This window comes from Pseudopipra pipra, chromosome 4 (genome assembly GCF_036250125.1).
Source record: "Pseudopipra pipra isolate bDixPip1 chromosome 4, bDixPip1.hap1, whole genome shotgun sequence".
Lineage (NCBI taxonomy): Eukaryota > Metazoa > Chordata > Aves > Passeriformes > Pipridae > Pseudopipra > Pseudopipra pipra.
In genome coordinates, this window is record NC_087552.1 from 58,910,638 (window position 1) to 58,931,981 (window position 21,344).

At 35.9% G+C, this 21,344-nt stretch overlaps 1 protein-coding gene across 11 annotated transcripts in view; it reads right to left on the minus strand.

The window, feature by feature from the left end:
- SLIT2 (slit guidance ligand 2) overlaps nt 1-21,344 on the minus strand; it is a 268,470-nt gene that overhangs the window by 38,442 nt on the left and 208,684 nt on the right. For all 11 annotated transcript variants that reach the window (XM_064653127.1, XM_064653129.1, XM_064653130.1 and 8 more), the window contains 9 exons: nt 19,312-19,455; nt 17,608-17,751; nt 16,324-16,490; nt 15,407-15,539; nt 10,507-10,575; nt 8,230-8,301; nt 7,934-8,005; nt 6,484-6,555; nt 3,921-4,084 (listed from right to left, as the gene is read on the minus strand). In XM_064653127.1, the coding sequence (XP_064509197.1) occupies nt 3,921-4,084; nt 6,484-6,555; nt 7,934-8,005; nt 8,230-8,301; nt 10,507-10,575; nt 15,407-15,539; nt 16,324-16,490; nt 17,608-17,751; nt 19,312-19,455 (1,037 nt within the window). The remainder of the gene's footprint in view (nt 1-3,920; nt 4,085-6,483; nt 6,556-7,933; nt 8,006-8,229; nt 8,302-10,506; nt 10,576-15,406; nt 15,540-16,323; nt 16,491-17,607; nt 17,752-19,311; nt 19,456-21,344) is intronic.

The window sequence follows — 21,344 nt, forward strand, 5'->3', positions numbered from 1 at the left end:
GACCAGCACACAGGAGAGGTAGAAAAGTTGAAACAAACATCATATAAGCAAAATCTAGAAAGTTCTGACTGTACTCTAGAGTATTGCTGATTATTGCTAAAGTATATTAAGGTGTTCTGTGAAAAAAATAAGGTGCAAGAGGCACATACTTAAAAATTTGTAAAATTGTGCTGTAGCCCAGGAGTCAATCTTTCCTTCTGTTTATTTTAAACATCATATCCTCTTATCTACTTTTCATGGAATAAAATGCTAATTAATCGGCATGAATTAAAAAACATTCAGTCTTTTTCCCAAACAGATTAGCGATTCAAATTTCACTTCAAAAACAGAGACAGAAAATGGGAACCCAAGTCTCAGCAAGATAGTAAACAACACTGTCTGATTTTGTACTGTGTTTATTTCAAACTATTATGTATGTAGTGTCCAATACAAATTAATATTTTGATTTATTCTTCAGTTGTAAGATTAGAAATGCAAAGGCAGTTCTTGAGCCTATTGTCATTTTCACTATACTGTTCCTTTCCTCTTTCTGCTTGTATGTGTTAAAAGACTTGTACATGAAAAAGAATTTGGTTCACAACCTATTGTTTCATTTTTCATATTGTAGGCATATACGTTCTTGAATAAACTCTAAGTGGAAAAAAATTTTTCTGTAACAGTGAAAAACTAATAGCATTTTATTGAAAAACACAGATATACACATCTATGTGTGTACAGATAGCTACAATAGCTATCTAAGTTTTTTTTAAGGAAAATCATGACACAGACCCTCTCAAACTAGCTTGCAGAGAAACCTGTTGCAAGGAAAACTTTGAGCTTTGACATTTTATGACTCCTGTCTTGCACCAATATCTACACTGCTAATGAAATCACCAATTTTAGTACAATGCAATGGAAATAATAATTTCAGTTAGATAATTTTCAGACCTCAAACTCAGACTTTTAAAATAAGATGGTTCATACAATATGCTAAACAATATATCATGAATAGTCAGCTGTAAATTCATTACAGGGGGAAACAAACAGTAAACATGCATGTCTTAGGAAAGAAGTCTGCTTGAGGTACACAAAAGGAAGGTCAGAAGGTACATTCTGAATAAGATCATCCATTCCAGATCTACTTACAACCTTACCTGGTACCAGAAAACCACAAGGCCCTGGAATCTCTAGAAGCAGGGCATGGATGGTTAAGAGGCAAAAGTAAAAGATTGAGAAGCTGTTAGAGGCCACACAAAAGAAAAAGACAGAAAAAGAAAGAAAAAGAAAGAGAGAAAAAGAAAGAGAAAAAGAGAGAGAGAAAAAGAAAGAGAAAAAGAGAGAGAGAAAAAGAAAGAGAAAAAGAGAGAGAGAAAAAGAGAGAAAAAGTGAGAAAAAGAGATGAAAGAAGAAAAGAAAGAAAGAAAGAAAGAAAGAAAGAAAGAAAGAAAGAAAGAAAGAAAGAAAGAAAGAAAGAAAGAAAGAAAGAAAGAAAGAAAGAAAGAAAGAAAGAAAGAAAGAAAGAAAGAAAGGAAGAAAGGAAGAAAGAAAGAAAAAGAAAGAACGAAAGAAAGAAAGAAAGAAAGAAAGAAAGAGAGAGAGAGAGAGAGAGAGAGAGAAAGAAAGACAGAAAGAAAGACAGAAAGAAAGACAGAAAGACAGAAAGACAGAAAGACAGAAAGACAGAAAGACAGAAAGAAAGAAAGAAAGAAAGAAAGAAAGAAAGAAAGAAAGAAAGAAAGAAAGAAAGAACCCGCCCATAAACATAGAAAAATAACTGAAAGAAGAAAATGTTAAGAGATGATTCCTCGAGTAAAAGAATTAATAAAATTAGAGTAAGGTACAGTGATTTTATAGAGCTTTACAACTGAGATGAGACTTTATTTTAAAATGCCATTTTCATTGGGAACTATGCATTATGTAGGTAAAATCTGGGCACCAATTTCACTTGCAATTGAATCCATAGACACCAAAAAGAGGGAATTACACATTACTCTTTTTCCATAAATATATATACTGTAGCAGACCATCCACAGATACTCTGAAAATAGCCCTCTCACTCATAGCCTAAAATGTTGGTTCTAATAGGAATATAGCATCTTCAGCAATACATTTTTTTAAGCAAAAGATAAAATTACTTATCTTTGAGTAACAGACACATAATGTCTTACGGGGCCATCATGTCATTGAAAAGGTGCTGATTTGCAACCTGTAATTAGGAGGATCTTCATAGGACAACAGAAGAAAAACTATTTTCTCTCAAAGGTATCCATAATACTAGATCTCCACTCTTGGAAGTGAAACAAACACACAGTTCTTACCCTGAACAGTAATATAAAGGATATTTTCTGATGGCCAAGAGGGAGTAAGATATACTCTCTGGATTGTCTGACTGAAATATAATAATGACTGCAGGCATTGTTTTTAAACTATCAGAACTGGATACAGTTTTTAAAACTATCAGAACTGGAAAAAAACTAAGCAGATCCTTCATGTCCATACAAATATTCTTTCACTTATATCCCTACAACAGCGTGCAACAAGAGCATATCTGCAATAATGTTCAGTGGATGCTTGTAAACAAAATGACCAGACTGGCTAGCAAATGTCCTATGTAAAACCAAGCTAAGAGACTTTGCAACAGATGAGTATCAAATGCAATGAACACTGGCATGACCTCAGAGATGTACTGCTGAAAAACCGGAAGAGGATTTGGAAGGACAGAAACTTCATTAGAATTACAAGTAATGAGATGGGTTCCAGTGGTTTTTGTTCACAAAAAAAAAAAAAAAAAGAAAAAGAAAAAAAAGTTTCTGACTGGTCTAAAGAGGAGACTAAATAGGTTGAACATGCAGTAAAGAACAACTTTAAATGAGACAAACTCTGACAAAGTCCCACTGCTTTTTTAAGACAAAAATTACAAAGGGATTAAGCTCACATTTGAAGATACGCTAACAGATGAATAAATCAAAACAGCTTGAAGATTACCTAGATGCTGAAAATCAGTTAATTCTACAAGATTAAAGATTAGATTAAATAAGATTAAAGATCATATTTATCCAATGCCTCAGAAACTACTATGAGCTTTGTAATGGTTTACAGGTATAAGAACACAATTTTTTTTTAAATTGGGATTTCAGTGTTTCTAAATAAGGACCAAGAAAAATGAGGCTACAGTAGCAGTTTTGTGTGTTTTCAAAATAATTAAGAATGGAGAAATAGAATAGAGGAAGATTAAACAATAAACAAACCAAATTCTCACTTGATGTAAGTAAAAAAGGAACTTTTCTAAAAAGAAATAGTACAGTTCAGAAAAAGAATCTAGGAAATTACAGTAAAATGAGTTGTGATATAAATGCCAGCAACACTGGCACAAACATGGGGATAAATACCCTTAGAAACCCGCCCATTTAACAACATTTTAGAATGAGACTTCTATAGATTATCACATTCCTTTATCTACTTTTTTCTTGTTGCTTTTTTTTCCTTTTTATACTTTCTTCTGAAATATAAGAGGAGGCATTCTGGCCATATTGATGCGTTTCATTTCAGACCGCAAGGATTATAGATGTATTTATAGTTTTTACTGTACATGTTTGGGAGGAAAGAGGCCAAGGGAAGTGTAGATGTTTAAACTGTAGTTCATGGCTGAGGCAGTACAAAGTACATTTGTACATCACGTACTGAGGAATACTGTACTGCAAATCCAAAGACTTTTTTCTCCATCTATTTTAAAAGATATAGGCATTGAAATCTTTAAAATAAATGCAGTTCCTGAATGGAACCAATGACTGCATCCCTAAGTATGAGGAATAATGATGACAAGGTTTAGTGAAGATGCGATAATAAATGTATTTAGAGCACATAACAGTCTTAATTTACAGTTCAACTATTTGTAAAAATTCAAAATTGACACTTCAAAGAGAAAAAATTAGCAACAGTACCTTGGCAAGTAAATTTTTTAGAAGGAGTTGTGAGAAGAAGTTTATCTGCCATTTCTCCAGGACCAGCACAACGTGCAATACCAGGTTCTTTGTATTCTGATTTTACCCAGTCAGATAGCCACTGCATGTTGCAATCACAATAAAGAGGATTTGCTCCAATAGCCCTGTGGAAAATAGACAAATGGAAAAGGAAATCAAGCTTTAAATGGTTGCTTTTTAAAAGAGAATCCAGAAAATAGGTTGGCAAAAAAACATTCAAATCACAAACCTACTCTCCCACCACCAACATGCCTGTAAGAGCACTAAGTGTCTCGATTTGGGTTCTGGATCAAGAAGTGATAGTTTTATCAGTAAACTTGATCCAGAAACCTCATTATTCTTAACTGCACCAGGTGTGAACTTTGGTGAGCTTATACTAACTAGCTCTGTTTCACCATTGGCATGTAATGGCAAAGATCAACTGCATGAGCAGAATGAAACTGATACTGCGAAATTAGGTTAGCAAGAATAAAGTATTTCTTCTGAAGCAGCCAACGCAAAGTCCACAGAGTTGCGCCCTGATATTTTTTCTTTTCAGTTTATGGCTCCCAGACTGGTATAAACCATCTGTTTTTAAGCTTCCAAATTTGATTTAATTATTTCCTCTTTGGAGCTCTCCCACTGAACTCACAACTATGTGCAGAATTCTGTAAGAGTTCTCTGCTGCACAAGTAAATAAAACTACATTACCATTATGAAAGCATATCCATTTCTTTAAATGATGATCTTTCTGATTTTTTTAATTAAAAAAATTTAGCTGGAGATTTTCAGAATTGATTTCTGTAACAGCTTTTTAAGTTTTTATATTCTCTGTTAGAAACCATAAATACTCTTAAAAGTCTGACAACAATGATACATTTTGTAGTTAATCTGGAGGACAGAAGCATTGTGCTATTCTATAAAGACATAGAATGTTCCATATACTTATGTTCCTTTTAAGAAATACAATAATCACAGAACTTTCAACAGATAATCCCGACATGTGCAAACACTGTCAAATTGCAGTATTAGAACATCCTCCTTGTCCAGATGTTTCAGTACTTTTTTTCGTATTGTTGCAGATCTTGGGTCAGTGGATCTTCTAGAGATACAAGAAAGTCTTTGGCAAGCAAAGGCAATAGAAACTACCGGTGCTGAAACACTCTTTTCTGCCCCACTGAGCAGGAAGCTCTCTCATAATTTTCCTACATTACAGCTGAACTCAAGAAAATATACGTATTTGTTCAGTCAGGCTTAAGTCAGAGCAGTAACAAAAATAAGACTTAGTGACAGGGAACTTTCCATGCAAGGAGAAACCTAGAATTTTTCCACTCCATATTTTCAGGAGTCAATGGCAGCCTGAACTGAGATAACAAAATTGCCCTGCTAAAATCAGAGTGTTAGCAAGGATAACTGGCAGCCATTAAGAAAAAAATACCATCAATACCAATCAAACCGATATCAGTTTTACTGATACTTCCTACAGATAAGCTAGTTAAATAGTAGCATTTGAATGAATTATCAACAACTGAAAGCTTAATCAGTATCAAATTTCTGAGAAATGTCCAATAGTGCACCAGAAACAGATAACTACATTTTTAACAACTGCGCTGTTCAGAAACTTAAAATCCCAGATATATCTAAAGGTACTAGTCAAATTACTTCTCAAAGACTTAATAACTACTCATAAACACAAAAAGATTTGCAGAAGGCAGCTTGTTCTAATTTAGGTTCCCACTGAAAATTAAAAACCGGAAAAACATTGCCTCAAACTACATTCTGAAATCAGATGCCATGTGTTTAATGTCAACTTAACAGACACCAATACAGAATCACAGAATAATTTAGGGCACTCTGGAGGTCATCTAGTCTCACCTCCTGCACAAAGCAGGGCTACCTGCACAGTCAGGGTTGCTCAGGGCTGTGTCCAGCTGAGCTGTGAAAATCGCTAGGGATGGAGATTCTCCTGCTTCTTTGGGCAACCTGTTCCAAAGCTGAATCATCCTCACAGTGAAGAATTTTTCATTATGTTCAATCAAATTTTCCTTGTTGCAGGTTGTGATGGTTTACTCTTATACTGTGCACCTCTGAGAAAAAACTGTCTCCAACACTGCTGTAATTTTCAAAGGCTTAAAGACTATTAGAGAGCTCCTTGGCATCCCCTTCTCCAGGCTAGATAAACCCAGTTCCTGTAGACTCTCCTCACAGCTCACACTGTTTGTCCCACACTGCTTTGTGCTGGAGAAACTGAACACATATTCCAGATGTGGCCTTAGGAGGGCCAAGCAGAAGGGAGTGATCAGTCTCCTGGCTACTCACTTTGTAATTCAGCCCAGTGTCCTTAGCCTTCATAGCCATTAGGGCACATGGTGCACAGGTTTAATTTGCAGCCCAGAAGCAGGCCCAGGATTTTTCTCTGGCTAGCCCCCAGCCTCTAGAGATGCATGTGCTTCTTCCAGAGAAGTCCTTTGCATCCTGTCTTTGTTTGATTATAGGAAATTTGCTAAACGTAACAAAAAAATACAGTTAACATCTGAATACTCACAGGTGGGATAATGCTGAAAGATCATTAAAGGCTCCTTCAGGAACAACAGAAATATCATTGCCATGTAAAGACCTTAAAAAGAAAATAAACACAATATATGCATAAAAATCAACTGGTTAACTTGGCAAATTTCATCTTCTGTAAACAGTTTTCAGCTTTTCCTATTTTTTTCTTCCAATTCCAGTTCCTTGGTGTTTCCAGCTGCTTGTTGTTTGGAGTTTTTTTTAAGCTCTAACTGGCAGCCTACTTGTCATTCGATTTTTTGCATCCTGAATTTTCATAAGAAATGTAAATACTGACATTATTTTAAAATTAACAAATAAAAGTTAATAAAGCAGGCACACTTCTGCAAAGTACTGATTGGTTTTAGAGATAGTAGAAGAGTTATTAATTCTTTTTCTGCAACTCCTTGAAATTCTCATTAATTATGTTCATATGTTCTTTTAAATCTTTCATGGATTTGTGGAAAATACAGGTATTGACTGTTCATTAATATAAATATTAAGGCTGTTGTCCTAATTTGATAGTAGAGGTAGAGAATGAAAGACTTCTTTAAGCATCAATACTGGGAATAGCGTTATCTCTCTTGTAGCAAGCCTGCACAAAATTATCACCCCTTTTCTATAAATTCATTCAGTTACATGAATATCTAACACATATAAAATTATGGCTCTTGAAATTATCCGTATTTATATTAAATAACTGAAGTTATGAGAGCACACTTAAATAATGCCATACTTGAGACATTTAATCCAACTGAGCTCTTAAATGGTTATAAATTACCCAAATGAAAGCTAAAATTACATGTTCTACTGGGGACTTTTGAAAAAGATTTTTTGCAGGCTTTTTTCTTAATGACAAACTGAAGCTGTAAATTAGACTGACTGTTCTTTATTTTCCTTTGTCCCTTTCTGTGGCTTTCAACCATGTTTTTCTTAGTGGTAAAATGGAAAGTTTTCTTGGAACCGAAAAGTAATGTTATTGATTTTCAATAGTTAACCATGATACCATTGTTTTGGAAATACTCCCACATTAAAAGAAACAAGACAGAAAGAAATTCAGTGCTGGAATAAAATATTAAAAATTCAACTGCAAAACCGTCTCACATATACTGATAGAATTTATGCATATGGCATTTTTGCTAGATCTTAATGCTTATAACAAGGAAGAACATAACACAAAAAACGAAATACGGGTAAAATTAGAAAGCAGAAAAATAAAAAGTGCATATCTGTATATAAAATGTTCTCCAGGGTCACATAACTTCTTGTGAAGCATTTTGAGATTATACTTTCCAATAATGAAGCCACTTACATTTTTAAGGGTATGTAATTATCACTTCCCAAATATTCAACAAGTTTTAAAAGCTGCTAACTTCCTATGGATCTGCTATCTGCTGTACACAAATAAAAATTCTGTAAAATAGCAGTGATTAAAAAATAATACTTACAACAACCTAAGTGATTTCAGCCCATCAAAAGTCCGTGCAGGGATACATCTTAGGCGGTTGTAACTAAGAATTCTGAAAACATATAAAATACTGTCAGCAAGTATATCAGTCATTCAGAAAACAATGCAGAGCATGACCAAAATCAGCTTTTGCATACATAGCTAGTTAGGAAACAAGTTATTTTACAGCCTCCAAAACAAGCAAGCTTTAATATCAACTACATGCCCAGTCTTTCCAAGACCAAAAAACCCCACTGTAATGCTTTCAAAGAGTCACTGTTACATGTTTAAACTTACAAGGTGAGCAGCTGAGTCATGTTGCTGAAGCTCTGATTAGAAAGAGTGCTGATTCTGTTGTTACTTAAATCTCTAAAAAATAAATTCAGAAATTCAGACCTTAAAATGACTGCCCCAGTCCTGAAACACTGTAAGTTAAATTGACACACACATTATCTTTATTAGTAGAAATAGTATCATCCCTTGATATCAATATTTAAAGCAGCACCTATTTTTATTCACATGCCATATACAAGCCTAGCAATTGTTTAGCTTGATCAATGAAAAGCATTTTCATTTCAACACAGATGAAAAAGCAGCCCAATGCATTCTTATACAATAGCAAAGTCCATCATGCTACCGAGTTAATAATGCAATCCTACATGAACTCAAGTACAAAAAGGAAAGTGATGTTTTAAAGTGAAAGCCATTCTAGTCATGTCCCTAATGACACCTGAGTAAAGATCATCTAATACTCAACACTTACATGCTGAAGATATTGAAGCCCAGAGCTATTATTGTGAAGAATTCTATCTAAGATTTATAGAGAAAGCCTTAACATCTTTCTTCGTCAATATTCTGATGAATAAAATCTAAAGCACAAGGATGATGAGAGCTGGAGTGGTATGCTGGTAGCTTCATAGAAGCTGTATTAAATGTGAATACTGCCTGTTCTTTATTCTCATATTTTGCTTTACTTTTCATTCTATGTTGACTATTTCACCATTGCTTCTGTATTTTGTGGTGAAATACTGCCTTTGTTTCTGAGGGAACCTTGATATTTTAACTTAAGAGTATGGTTGAATAGATATGCAATATGCATATTTGCTTGAAATTTTCATGAAAGACAAATGACTCATAATAATAAACATATTAGGCAAGTATAACAAAGCAATCTATTCAAAAGAGAAAGAAAAAGTTAAAAATAAACAAATTTCCTTGCTAATGTGGAACTCAGGAGACTTGTATGTAATACATTGGCCACAGAAGGACTATGCATAGTGGTCTTGTTTTTCAAACACAGCTGAAGAACATTCTCAACTCTGTAACAGCAGTATGAGTAAACATACAGAATTTAAAATAATGTGCCCCACAGGACTGTGATGGAAGCCTTGTCACTTTGCTTCTAAGTAACCTTATCTCTAGACATATATCCAGTCTCCACTGATACTCTTACTACACACAGTCCACCGTTTCTCATACAGAGGTTCCAAAGTATATATTTTATGTGTGCTACAAATTAGATCTTGTATAACTTCCCTAAACAATTCACAAAGACTTCCTACAGGCTCTACACTGCATACATTTGAGAAGATTGCAAGGGTTTTTTCCTGATGTTATTTGAAAAACAGAATATTTGTAAAGTTTTTTTTTTTTAATTTATGATTGTAACTATTTTTGTCTAGCATGAGGGAAATAAAGGAAATCGAGCTCTTGTTTTTGAATGCCAAACTATTTTCAAATTTTGCAGCAAAGCTCTAAACCCAATCAAAAAGAAATTTAAGGGATTCTGTTATTCCCCTCCACTTTTCATTCTGATTATAATGAAACCACAAACTGCTTTCAGAGTGTAACACAGTTCAACCTCAGCTGGTATAAATTTTTATAGTCCTAACAAAGACCATGGAATTACAGCCACTTACATCTACATCTTCCTGTTTCTCCCACTGTACACTTAGAAGGTACAGAAATCATATTCATACCATTCATGAAGTAGAGGTAATAAATTTTAGAGCAACTAATGATTTGCCTCAAATCACATAGTGAGTCAGTGACGGAGTTGTCAGTAAGGCATCTTATACAAGCTCTCTTCTTGAGTCATGAAAACCATATATTGTGGGACAAACAGAATATGTGGCATTCCTACACGAAGCATAGCATGGAGTGAAGCATACCACTGAATGCTTCTTCTGTAAATTAAATCATTCTAGTGCTTTCATGGAGCTGTGTTAAAAAATGCTGTATTACCCTAACACCTTACTCTAATTACCCTGACTTTATAAGATCTTATGTCTCTTTTGTGGGTAACTATAATTTCTGGTTATTTACTTTGTGATGTAATCACTGGAGTGAAATACCCCTGTTCATAAAATGTGACCAAGTCTATTATATGTAAGAAGTGATAAGTGGAATAAAATATCCACAGTTATAAAACATGGTTGGGTATTATATTTGCTGAAAGATATGATATATTTTACAGGATTTTTCTTATACATAAAATCAGGTATAATTGAGTAGGGTATTTTGTTTTGTTTAGTTTTTAATTCCAGTAGAGAAAGTTGCTCTAAAACTACTTACATGAGTGTTAAATGCTTGTAGTTGGAAAGCTCTTTCGGAACAAGGGTAAACTGATTTCCATCCAAATAACTAAAAGAGGAAAATAAAACAAATAGCATTATGTATTTCATTAAAATAGTAGCATCTTCATCCACTAATCTCAGAATCCAACAGTAAAGTTAATAGCAAATGAACACATACTATTTCTATTTTAAAAGAAACCTTGCTTACAAATTTTGTTTTTTAGAGACACAAGGCTCTGCAGCCTAAGATTCAAATGCTACTATATCATATATCATTAATACTGTGAAGTAACAGTAATAAAACCCAACTCTTACATAATAGTTTCTATTATTTCATAAAGACTCTGCAAAATGAGGTCTTTATCATCTACATTTCCCACACATCTATAGCTGAAAAGTAAATCTGACTTCTGCAAGTCACATTAAGTGTGGATTTTGAGCTATCATAAATAGAAACAGATCCTGATATTACAGAGACAGTCCTTTACAGCTGAAACAGCAAGGTCTGGTCTTAGCTCTAACAGTAAATTCATTTGTCATGCCTGTAGTTCAGGTCACCTTCCCTGATTTATCCCTGTATATTTCATAATACATCGGTAATTAACATCCCACAATCCTATTCCTATGGACTACATTATGGACTAAAGAGAGTCATCAACTACTCTTCACTAGAAAAGTTAGATTCCGCCCCCCCCGGCCCCACACTCCCCTTTGTAGGTTCACAGCTCCTCTATTATACTGCTCACTCTTCTCTGATGCTCATAATTCTCAATAACAGACTTGTTCATCCTTAGAGTTAAGGATGACCTATATCAGCACCCACGTTACAGGTAAAGAAAGGCAACAAGCCTCGCCTAAAAAGCTCCCAGTGTGCAGCCAGACATAGCAAAGTCGGAGTGGAGGGGTTCTTCATGTAACCAGGGTAAGTAGTTTAGAGATGATGAGAAGTGCTGAATTAACCTGGTTCTTTGAAATGAAGCAGATAGTGGCAAGAAGATTAGAGGTCTTTAGTTTCTCAACTGAGGCAAATGACTTGCTCATGGTAGTACTACTTACGTCTCCTGGAACCCAAGTGAAAACTACACCCTTATTATCCCAATACAAAGAAGATATTTTAGCCATCCAAATACTTGGAACATGCTTGAGTTAAGAGTGGCCTTCGATAGAGACTTTTTTACTTTTATTTTGAGCCTAATGTCTTTATGTGTGCTGTAACATCTTTGGAAACATAAATGGATGAGCTGACACTCAGTTAAACTTAATGAAATAACCACCTACTTCTAATAGGAAAAGCTCTCTTTTAAAAGTAATTTAAAAATTAATTATTTTTTATAATTAATTATAAAAAAACCAACCCAACTTTTAAACTTTTTGAAGAAGTAAGTATTGTGAGGAAATTCTTCTATGACAGATAAATTAGGTTATATTGCTTTAGCTTCATTAGAACAGAAGTACTACAAGTATCCACTTGCCTGACAAAAATTCCTCCTTGTTCAAAGGAAGCAACTTAATATTAAGATATTTTATCAAACACATGAAAAATACATCTCAGAAGAGTTATGCATACTAGTGAGCAAGAAGAATCAATTCGTATGCAACTGTTAACAGAAACCACCTCCATCATCCTCTTGAAAAATATGCTAAATTGCATGCTTAGATACTAATTAAAGCACACAAAATTGTACACAAATGAATTTTCAATCACAGGGTTACACTTGCAATTCCAAAAGTATCTCTCTCTGGCTGCTTAGTTTTACATTGCATTGATGACCTTACATTGCCAAATTGTATTTATTATACCAGACTATATTCAATGAAGTAATCTTCTCTTTGAGGAAAAAAAAAAACCAAAACCCACCAAAACCAAAACCTAATGAAGGAAGTTATAGGTTTATATAGCTGTATGCTAATTTGAGTTCTTAGCAATTTCATTTTATTAACAACTAATGCTTTTTGGATGCTATTATGCACCAGACTAATGGTGGAGAGACATCTCAGAATTTTCTACATAATACCAAACTGTAAAACAGTCATGTGTTTTGGTGTTACTTTAGTCACTTTTTTAGTAACTTAAGATACACAGTTATGATGTCTTCTGCAAAAGCACTACATTAACCAGGCATTATGAAACCTTATTAAATACTTGCCATATATAACACAAACCAACCTTTTTTCTTGTAAATAATTTTTTATCTATTTCTTTCAATATGTGACCTATCTGATCAAGATTCAAAACAATTGAATAACTCAATTTTTAGGTTTGTGTTTTCCCTTTCATAATGCATAAAAATTGACTTATCTAGTCTTAAGAGTAGCTTATTCAGTTATTATCTTGAAACAATACAAGCTCTTTTTTATATCGGTGTTAATGTCCACCTGCATATTCAAATTATATGTTTCATAAAATGCAATCTTAAACATTTTTCTCACAGAAAAATGTATCAAAAGATTAATAAAATATCCCAGATTGTATATTGTATATTGTATTCCTTACTGCCTGTGTGTAAAGGAAAATTTTCTAGTATTTCAGTATTTTTGAAATATCACAAAACTATCATAATCACTGAATTACAGAATATCTTGAGTTGGAAGGATCACAGAATCACAGAATTTTTACGGTTGGAAGGGACCTCTGGGGATCATCCAGTCCAATCCCCTGCCAAAGCAGGGACACCTAGAGCAGGTGACACAGGAACTCATCCAGGTGGGTTTCAAATGTCTCCAGGGAGGGAGACTCCACAACCTCCCTGGGCAGCCTGTTCCAGTGCTCTGCCACCCTCAATGTAAAGAAGTTCATCCTCATGTTGTGGAAGAACTCATGTTGAGTTCTTGTGGTTTATTTATGGCCAGTGCTCCTTCTCCTGTCGCTGGGCACCACTGAAAGAGTCTGGCACTATCCTCTTGACACCCACCTTTGAGATATTTGTATGTATTGATGAGATCCCCTCTCAAGTCTTCTCTAGACTAAACAGGCTCAGATCCTGCAGTCTCCCCTCATAAGAGAGATTTCCCAGACCCCTAAACATCTTAATGACCCTCTGCTGGAGACCAGAATTGAACACAATACTCCAAAAGTGGCCTCACATGGGCGGACGAGAAGGGGAGGATCACATCCTTCAACCTGCTGGCCACACTTTTCCCAATGCACTCCAGGATCATCGAGTCTAACTCCTGGCCCTGCACAGGACAGCCCCAAGAATCACACCATGTGCTTGACAACATTGTCCAAATGCTTCTTGGACTCTGACAGGCTTGGTCCTGTGACCAGTTCCCTGGGGAGCTTGTTCCAGTGGTCAACCACCCTCTGGGTGAAGAACCTTTCTTCACCATAATTTTGCTTCCCACTGAAGTGAAACTGACAGGCTCGTAGTTATCAGGGTCTTGGTTACCAGGTTACCCTCCTGCCCTTCTCAAAAACTGGGACAACATTTTCCAGCTTCCAGTTGACTGGGACCTCTGCAGATTCCCAAGAGCATTCAAAAATCATTGAGAGAGGCCTTGCAATGACATCAGCCAGCTCTTTGAGTACTCTTGGATAAATCCCATCAGGACCTATAGATATATAGAGATCCAGCAGGAACAGCAAATCCTTTTCAAGTCTGAGGTTGGCAGGGAGTTAACTGTCCTCACAATCATGGTCCTCCAGCTCAGGGCACTGGGACTCTCAGAGCACATCACTGGTGTTGAAGACCAAAACGAAGGAAGCATTTAACATCTCTGCTTTGTCTATGTCCCTGTTTGTAGGTGACCATCCACATCAAATAACGGGCCAGTGTTAGTTCTGGACTGGCTTTTGCTTTTGACACATTTAAAAAAGCTCTCTTTATTGTTCCCAACAGTACTGGCCAGTTTCAACTCCAATTTGGCTTTGGCTGCACCCATTTTCTTCCCACAGTGGTAAGGAACACCTCTATATTCCTCCCATTTCACCTGACCTTTTTTCCACTGGACATCCACTTTACATTTTTGCCTCATCTCCAGAAGATCCTTGCTTAGTCCAGGCAGCCTTCTGCCTCACCTACCTGACTTTTGATATTTTCCAAATGCTTGCTCTTTTGCTCTTAGCAGGTGGTACTTAAAAGTGACCAGCACTGATGAATTCCAGTACCTTCAAAAACATTTCCCATGGGGATCTTACTCACTAGTTCCCTGAGCAGCCTGAAGTCTGATCTCCTCATATCCACAGCTGAAGTTTTGCTGGCACTTTTCCTTCTGTCAACAGAGATTTTAAACTCGACTGCTTCATGATCACTGCGGCCAAGATGGACACCAGCTGCACTTCACTCACAAGACTGTCTTATTAACAAGTAACAAATCAAGCAGAGCACCTTTCCTAGTCAGCTCCCTTAGTACCATAAAGCTATTGTCCAGGTGCTTTTGGAATCTTCTGGACCTGTTCGTGCCAGCTGTGTGGTATTCCCAGTTAACATCTGGCAACTTGAACTCCTTGATAAAGATGAAGGCTGTTGATTTAGAGGATTAGGGTGGTTGACTGTTGATTTGGAGCTATAAAAGAAGTAACTTAGAGGTATAAAACCCATGTTCAATATGAAAGTTTATGAACACATTAATATATTGTTTTCTTTTTGCTTTTTTATGTAATTGAACTTCAGTCCTTAACCAGTGACCAGAGGTTAATCAGATTCACTGTTGTTCATAATTTAACCCATTTTAACATGATATCCACATTCAGCTATATGATGGTTCAGTGTTAATTCAAACTTAATCTCAAATTTCTCAAGATGATGTGGAAGTCTTTATAAAGTGGTAGATTAACAAATTTCGACTCATCTACTGAATTCAATTCTTTGTTTCCTTTTCCCCTTATTCTTGAACCTGACAATAATAATCTGACACTTTCATAATTTTCATAAAAGGGAAAAAAGGGTGCCACTTACAGTTCAGTTACATCTTTTGGGATGCCTTTAGGCAAAGCTTTTAGGCCTTTGTTGCTGCAGCGAACTACTGTGTCCAGACAAGTACATTCTGCAGGACAGCGGGACAGTGGAGAGCAGCTATTGTCATCATTTCCTGGTTAATAAAAATGAACAGATGCTAAGCTTGCTAATAAATGTCACTTCAATATTAGCAATGATAGCCCACATGGATTTTCTTTAACTAAACATGTTATTTCTACATTATAATATCTCAAGGTAGGGAAAAAATCACATTAGCTCTGTAAACCATTGCTCCGAGAATTGACATTTCAGGTTATGCTTTACTTAGTACAATGCTGTTTTACTAGGAAAGAATGCTATTATGTGGAAAAAAAATCATTAAAGAAAGAATAAAACCTGATATGAAGGAAAATAAAATTAACAAACTATTAAAAACAGTCTCTTTAAAAAAAAGATACAGCCTTGAAAATTGCAAACTATTAATGCAGTAAATGGAAGCATGTGTGAGAAATGCAAGATAGCAGCCTTTTTTTTTCTTTATTAAGCATTAGTGAAGTCACAAGCTAGGCAAAATGTCATGTTATTTGATCAAATAACCTGAAAGCATCCTTGATTCAAGCATTAGCATTTGAAAATATTCTCATCTCAACTTTAACATTTGATTAGTTTTTTGTATTGTTTCTAAATTATTATTTACAGTACTAAATATAGGCATGAAAAACTTTTGAAAGCATATATACAACAGCCTGTGCTTGCTGATCATACAAAAATGAGTGGAAGATATTTAAACTGATACAGAAACAGCACGGAGTGCTGATGAAGTTCTTTAAAGCACAATTCTTTGGGATCTATGGGAATCATTACACTATACACATGAAAGCTGAAATTATAAAAGGTTCAAATATTAATTTTCTTACCATCATCACATGTAAAATCCTGAATTGCCACATCCTGGATAGGAATCTCTTTGAGGAAGTAGGGTTTTTGGCAGCGAGGGTTCCCCGTCACAATGCGTTTCTTCCTTAGCCAGTCTCCAAGCCACGCGAGATGGCAGTTGCAGTTGAAGGGATTGGCCAGGAGGTTTCTGAGAACCACAGGAAAGTTTACCTCAGGTGACACCATCTTTTCATCCTAAGCATTCTATTTTTATTTTCAAAAAGCTGAGCTTAAACTCTGTTCTTCAAACAGTACTATGTACAAACCATAGATGAAAGCTGTAATTTAGGCTCTGTGTGAGGAATCTTGATACAACTCATTTAGAAATAATTTAAAACTGTCAAAGACCTGAGTTCATGTCAAGCCACTCTGTACTGATAATGCAATAATTTCATATAGAGATGCAGGCTGATTACTTTACATTATTAGCTTTAACCTGACAACAGCTATTCCGTTAATTTACCATCTCAGGATTTCCATCTTTTATTTGCTCCAGAGAATAAGTTTCCTATCTGAAGTGACAGCTAAGTTGATTACATGCCAGTTACAAAAATGAATTTACTTCCAAAAGTCCAGTACTTTTGACATCTCCTTACTTCAGCACACATCTATCAACGATTCTATTATCTATAAACATGTCATCCTTAATATGCAAAATTAGTCACCGGGTGCAAGGTGTCAATTTTTACGTAAAAAGTACTTTCCTGAATTATGCTACTTACAACCTGCATTCCCTCATTAAACTGTGGCAGCTTTGCTCACTGTTTTCACTTAAATTACATCACATTTAAAGAAAAAAAGGGATTTTTTTAAGTAGAAAATGAGACCGAAGGTTCATTATAAAACATGTATGAATTAAGATTCTCAGCAGGCCAAAGAAATTTAAGATAGTAATTGGGTGGCACAGGGCAGAAAGGCAGACAACATGGTGATTCAACCAGCTGTGATTGTGCATTGCCTACCCAAAATGTGGCTTTCAACCCGGTTTTGGAAAAGCGGGATGCTTTTCCTGCCTTCTCAGGCACTTCTGGAAACCAGAAGTGCATCACAGGGCACCATGAAAACATACTCTTCAAGTGCCCAAGACGGCCCAGAGAATAAACTTTCCTAAAAATCCCTCTATAAACTCTTTTTTTTTTCCTTACCTTTAACTTTTTTTCCCCTTAACCACATGCTGCGAAATTACAGAGCGAATCATTAAGGGAAAGGCCCCCAAAATGTCAGAGATTTAAATTTGGCTACAGTAAAAGACGAACGTGACTTACAAGGTAGAGAGCGAATGCAGTGTGTCGAAGGAGCCGGGGGCCACGGTGGTGATCTGGTTGTCATACAGTGAGAGCAGACGGACAGAGCTCAGGCCCGTGAAGCTGTCGTTTCCCACACAGCTCACCCGGTTGCTCCTCAACATCCTGAGAAAGAAGGATCAGCATTTCTTAGTTTAGGTCAAACAGGGGCAGGAGCTGAAGTGGTTGCTGGAGCAAGGACCAAGAGGAATGGGCTGCCACCAGTGAAGGGACCACAAGTGCAGTGACCCCTGTGCCACCTGTCACCTCACTGAAGGGACTAGGTGCAGTGTGTGTGGAGGTGACTGGAAGACAGAAAGGTAGGTGGGTGGGTAGGTTTCACGAGGCAAGGGGTGCTTCACAGAATCACAGAATGGGTAAGGTTAAAAAGGACCACCAGAGGTCAGCTGGTCAAACCTCCCTGCTCAAGCAGGGTCCCCTAGAGCATGTTACTCAGGACTGTGTCCAGATGGCTTTTGAGTATCTCCAGAGGAGACTCCACAATGCCCTTTGGCAACCTGTTCCAGTTTCCCCTAAGCATTTTTATTTTCAATACCAGAATCAATAATTATGGCTTTTTAACTGAAAAGAAATGAAACTGATTGAAATTCCCCAAATCAGACATACACATCTTCATGTTTCCAAGGCTAATGACTCCAGAACTGCTATGTATATAGAACAGAAGCTTGTACCAGATGACCTCCTCCTGAGGCCCCTTTGACCTCACTTTTCTTAGGAAAATTCTAGAAACTACTTCTACTGCATTCTGAAGGATTTAATTTAAATGAAATCAGGCTAACCTGACTCCTCCTAAGCATGACTCTAAGGTTTAATACAAATTTCAGAATACTAAGTAAGAAATACCTATTCTAAAATCTCTAATTTCTATAAAACTTACGAGCTTTGAAGTTTGTTGTTCTCGTCTCTGTCCATCAAGAAAGAATAATTTTTCCCCATGCTCTTTTCTAAGATTAGCTGCTTTAAATAATTTTAGCAGCTTTTACTGCAAGGTTAGAAATTGTAGACCTGATTTATTAAAAACACCTAACGTCTATGGACAGCTGAAGCCCCAAAGACCATTTAATTTTGGTTCTGCTCTGCAGATCAGAAGGACAGGATCTCTGAAAAAGGCCAAGAAGCTGTAGATTGTATAAACACCTATTTTTTTTTGAGTGGAAAGAACTGAACTGCCTCATGGAAAGAATGAAATGAGTTCAAGCTATAGTGCTTTTAATCCTCCCTTCACTGTTGAAATGACATAAAAATTACTTAGGAGAGAATAATTTCCCACATTTCAATATCCACCCGAACAATTTTTTCCTCTAGCAAAATTCCCAGTAATGGTTGAGCTGATTTGAATCAGACTCCATTATGTAGAATGTGTAATTTCTGTGCAAAATTCTGTTACTTTGATGCAGATGATTATTCCCATTTCCACTTCTGAAGTTGGATGTTTACCCATTCCCAACTGCTTTGTCATTTTAGAAGACTTATTATACCCATATTTAATAATCAACAAATTAATATAATATATAACTTCTTGCGTAATAGGAACAAAACCTAAGATATGCTTAAATAATCCATAGTTAATTCTCCAAAATCAATTTTTTTAGGACATATAGAATATTACTTTCAAAAATACCTGGAAGAAAGTAAGAATAAAAACACCCAAATAATTACACTTACAGTGTTTTGAGACTTTCTAGTCCTTTGAACATTTTGTGTCGAACACTTTCCAAGCGGTTGCTGGTGAGTAATAGTTCATTCACACCAGAGGCTCCATCAAATGCCCCTTCTTCGATATCTGTAATCTTGTTATTGCTCAGGTTTCTATTACACATTAACAGAAACAGAGAAGAACATGTTTTCTTTTATAAATACCCTACATTAACTGTTAAATGCTGTAGACTGGGTGAAATTTCAAGACATTGAGTTAGAATCATAGAATCACTAAGGTTGAAAAAGACCTCCAAGATGATCAAATCCAACCTTGATGCAATAACCAAGTTATTGTATAAAAGCAACAAATATATCATTCAAATTCAAACCAATAAAAGCAAAATTCAATGCTCTTCTAATTAAAGAACTAAAGACTTTTAAAGCAATCTTTGGAAGATGTTTTTAAATAATGGCAATTACCCAGTCCATGCTGTTGCCACACAAGAACATTTTTTCACAATTTTGAATCTTGTCAGTAGCTGTATATTTTTTCAGGTCTCTAGTCGTAGCATTTTTAGATGAATAAATAACAAAATGATACCACATGAATACAGCACAGCTAACCTCTCTGGTTTCTTTATTTTATCTCACTAGACAAATGTAAGAAATCAGTATAAACAGTAACATATGCAAATGAAATGTGCGAATGTAAACAGTACATGAAATGGTAATAATTTATGACATTAGTCAGAAAGGATTGTTTATAAGCAAGATAGTTCATTTATCTGCAATTTGCATGCAAAGTGGATAAAAATGTGGGAAAATGACCTAAAATACTGCCAAAATATTTAGTGTTTACTATTTCAGTTGAAATATGGAAATTACATCCCAAATGGGCAATATCTGTACTATACATATACAAAAGCATACATACTCAACAACACACGTTTTCTTAAATATTTTTCATGTCACATGAAACAAACAAAACAAAATGAGAATAACTATTTACATACATTACAGAAGTAGATATCTACACACTAAACAGTTATAATACACCAGTGATTTTTCAAAAACTCTTAAAAACACTCTGAGACAATGTAAAAAGGAAGTGAAGCTAAAGACTTTATTTGAATTAATTGTGCTGGGAAGAAAATCAAACATGTTTTGATGCAATTTCTAGAACAGCATTTTAATCATTCAAAACAAGAAAGATACCATTTGTTAAAACAAAAATTCATATGTCTGTCAGAATGAGTGGGTGCCTTTATCTAAGGCATGGAAAACAAGGAGTTGTGGCTTAATCTTTAGTGGTGGCTACTCTTTCTAGTCTAGCTGAAATTTATTTCACACCTTGTCTGTGATGAAGGATACAATCATAGAATCATAGAATCAGTTAGGTTGGATAGGACTTTTAAATATCATAAAGTCCAAGCATTTAACCCACCACTGCCAAGCCCCTCACAAAAACATGTCCCTAAGTCTTTTAAATCCCTCCAGGGATGGTGACTCCACCACTTTCCTGTGTGGCCTGTTCTAATGTTTGACAGCCCTTTCCATGGAAAATTTTTCCTAATATCCAATGTAACCTTCCCTGATGCAATTTGACATCATTTCCTCTCATCCTGTCACTTGTCTTGGGAGAAGAGGCCAACTCCCATCTCACTACAACCTCCTTTCAGGTAGTTGTAGAGAGTGATAAGGTCCCCCCCAAGCCTCCTTTTCTCCAGGCTAAAGAACCCCAATTTCCTAAGCTGCTCCTCATTGGACTTGGACTCCACACCCTTCAAGAGTGGCATTGTCCTTCTCTGGACTCACTCCAGCACCTCAATGTATTTTTTGTAGAGAGGGGCCCAAACCAGAACACAATACTCAAGATGTGGCCTCACCAGTGCCAAGTACAGAGGGCCGATCACTTCATTAGACCTGCTGGCCACATTATTTCTGACATAGGCCAGGATGGCACTGGCCTTCTTAACCACCTGGGCACATGCCAGTTCCTGTTCACCTGGATGTTGATGAGTGCCTCCAGGTCCTTTTCTGATGGGCCATTTTCCAGCCAC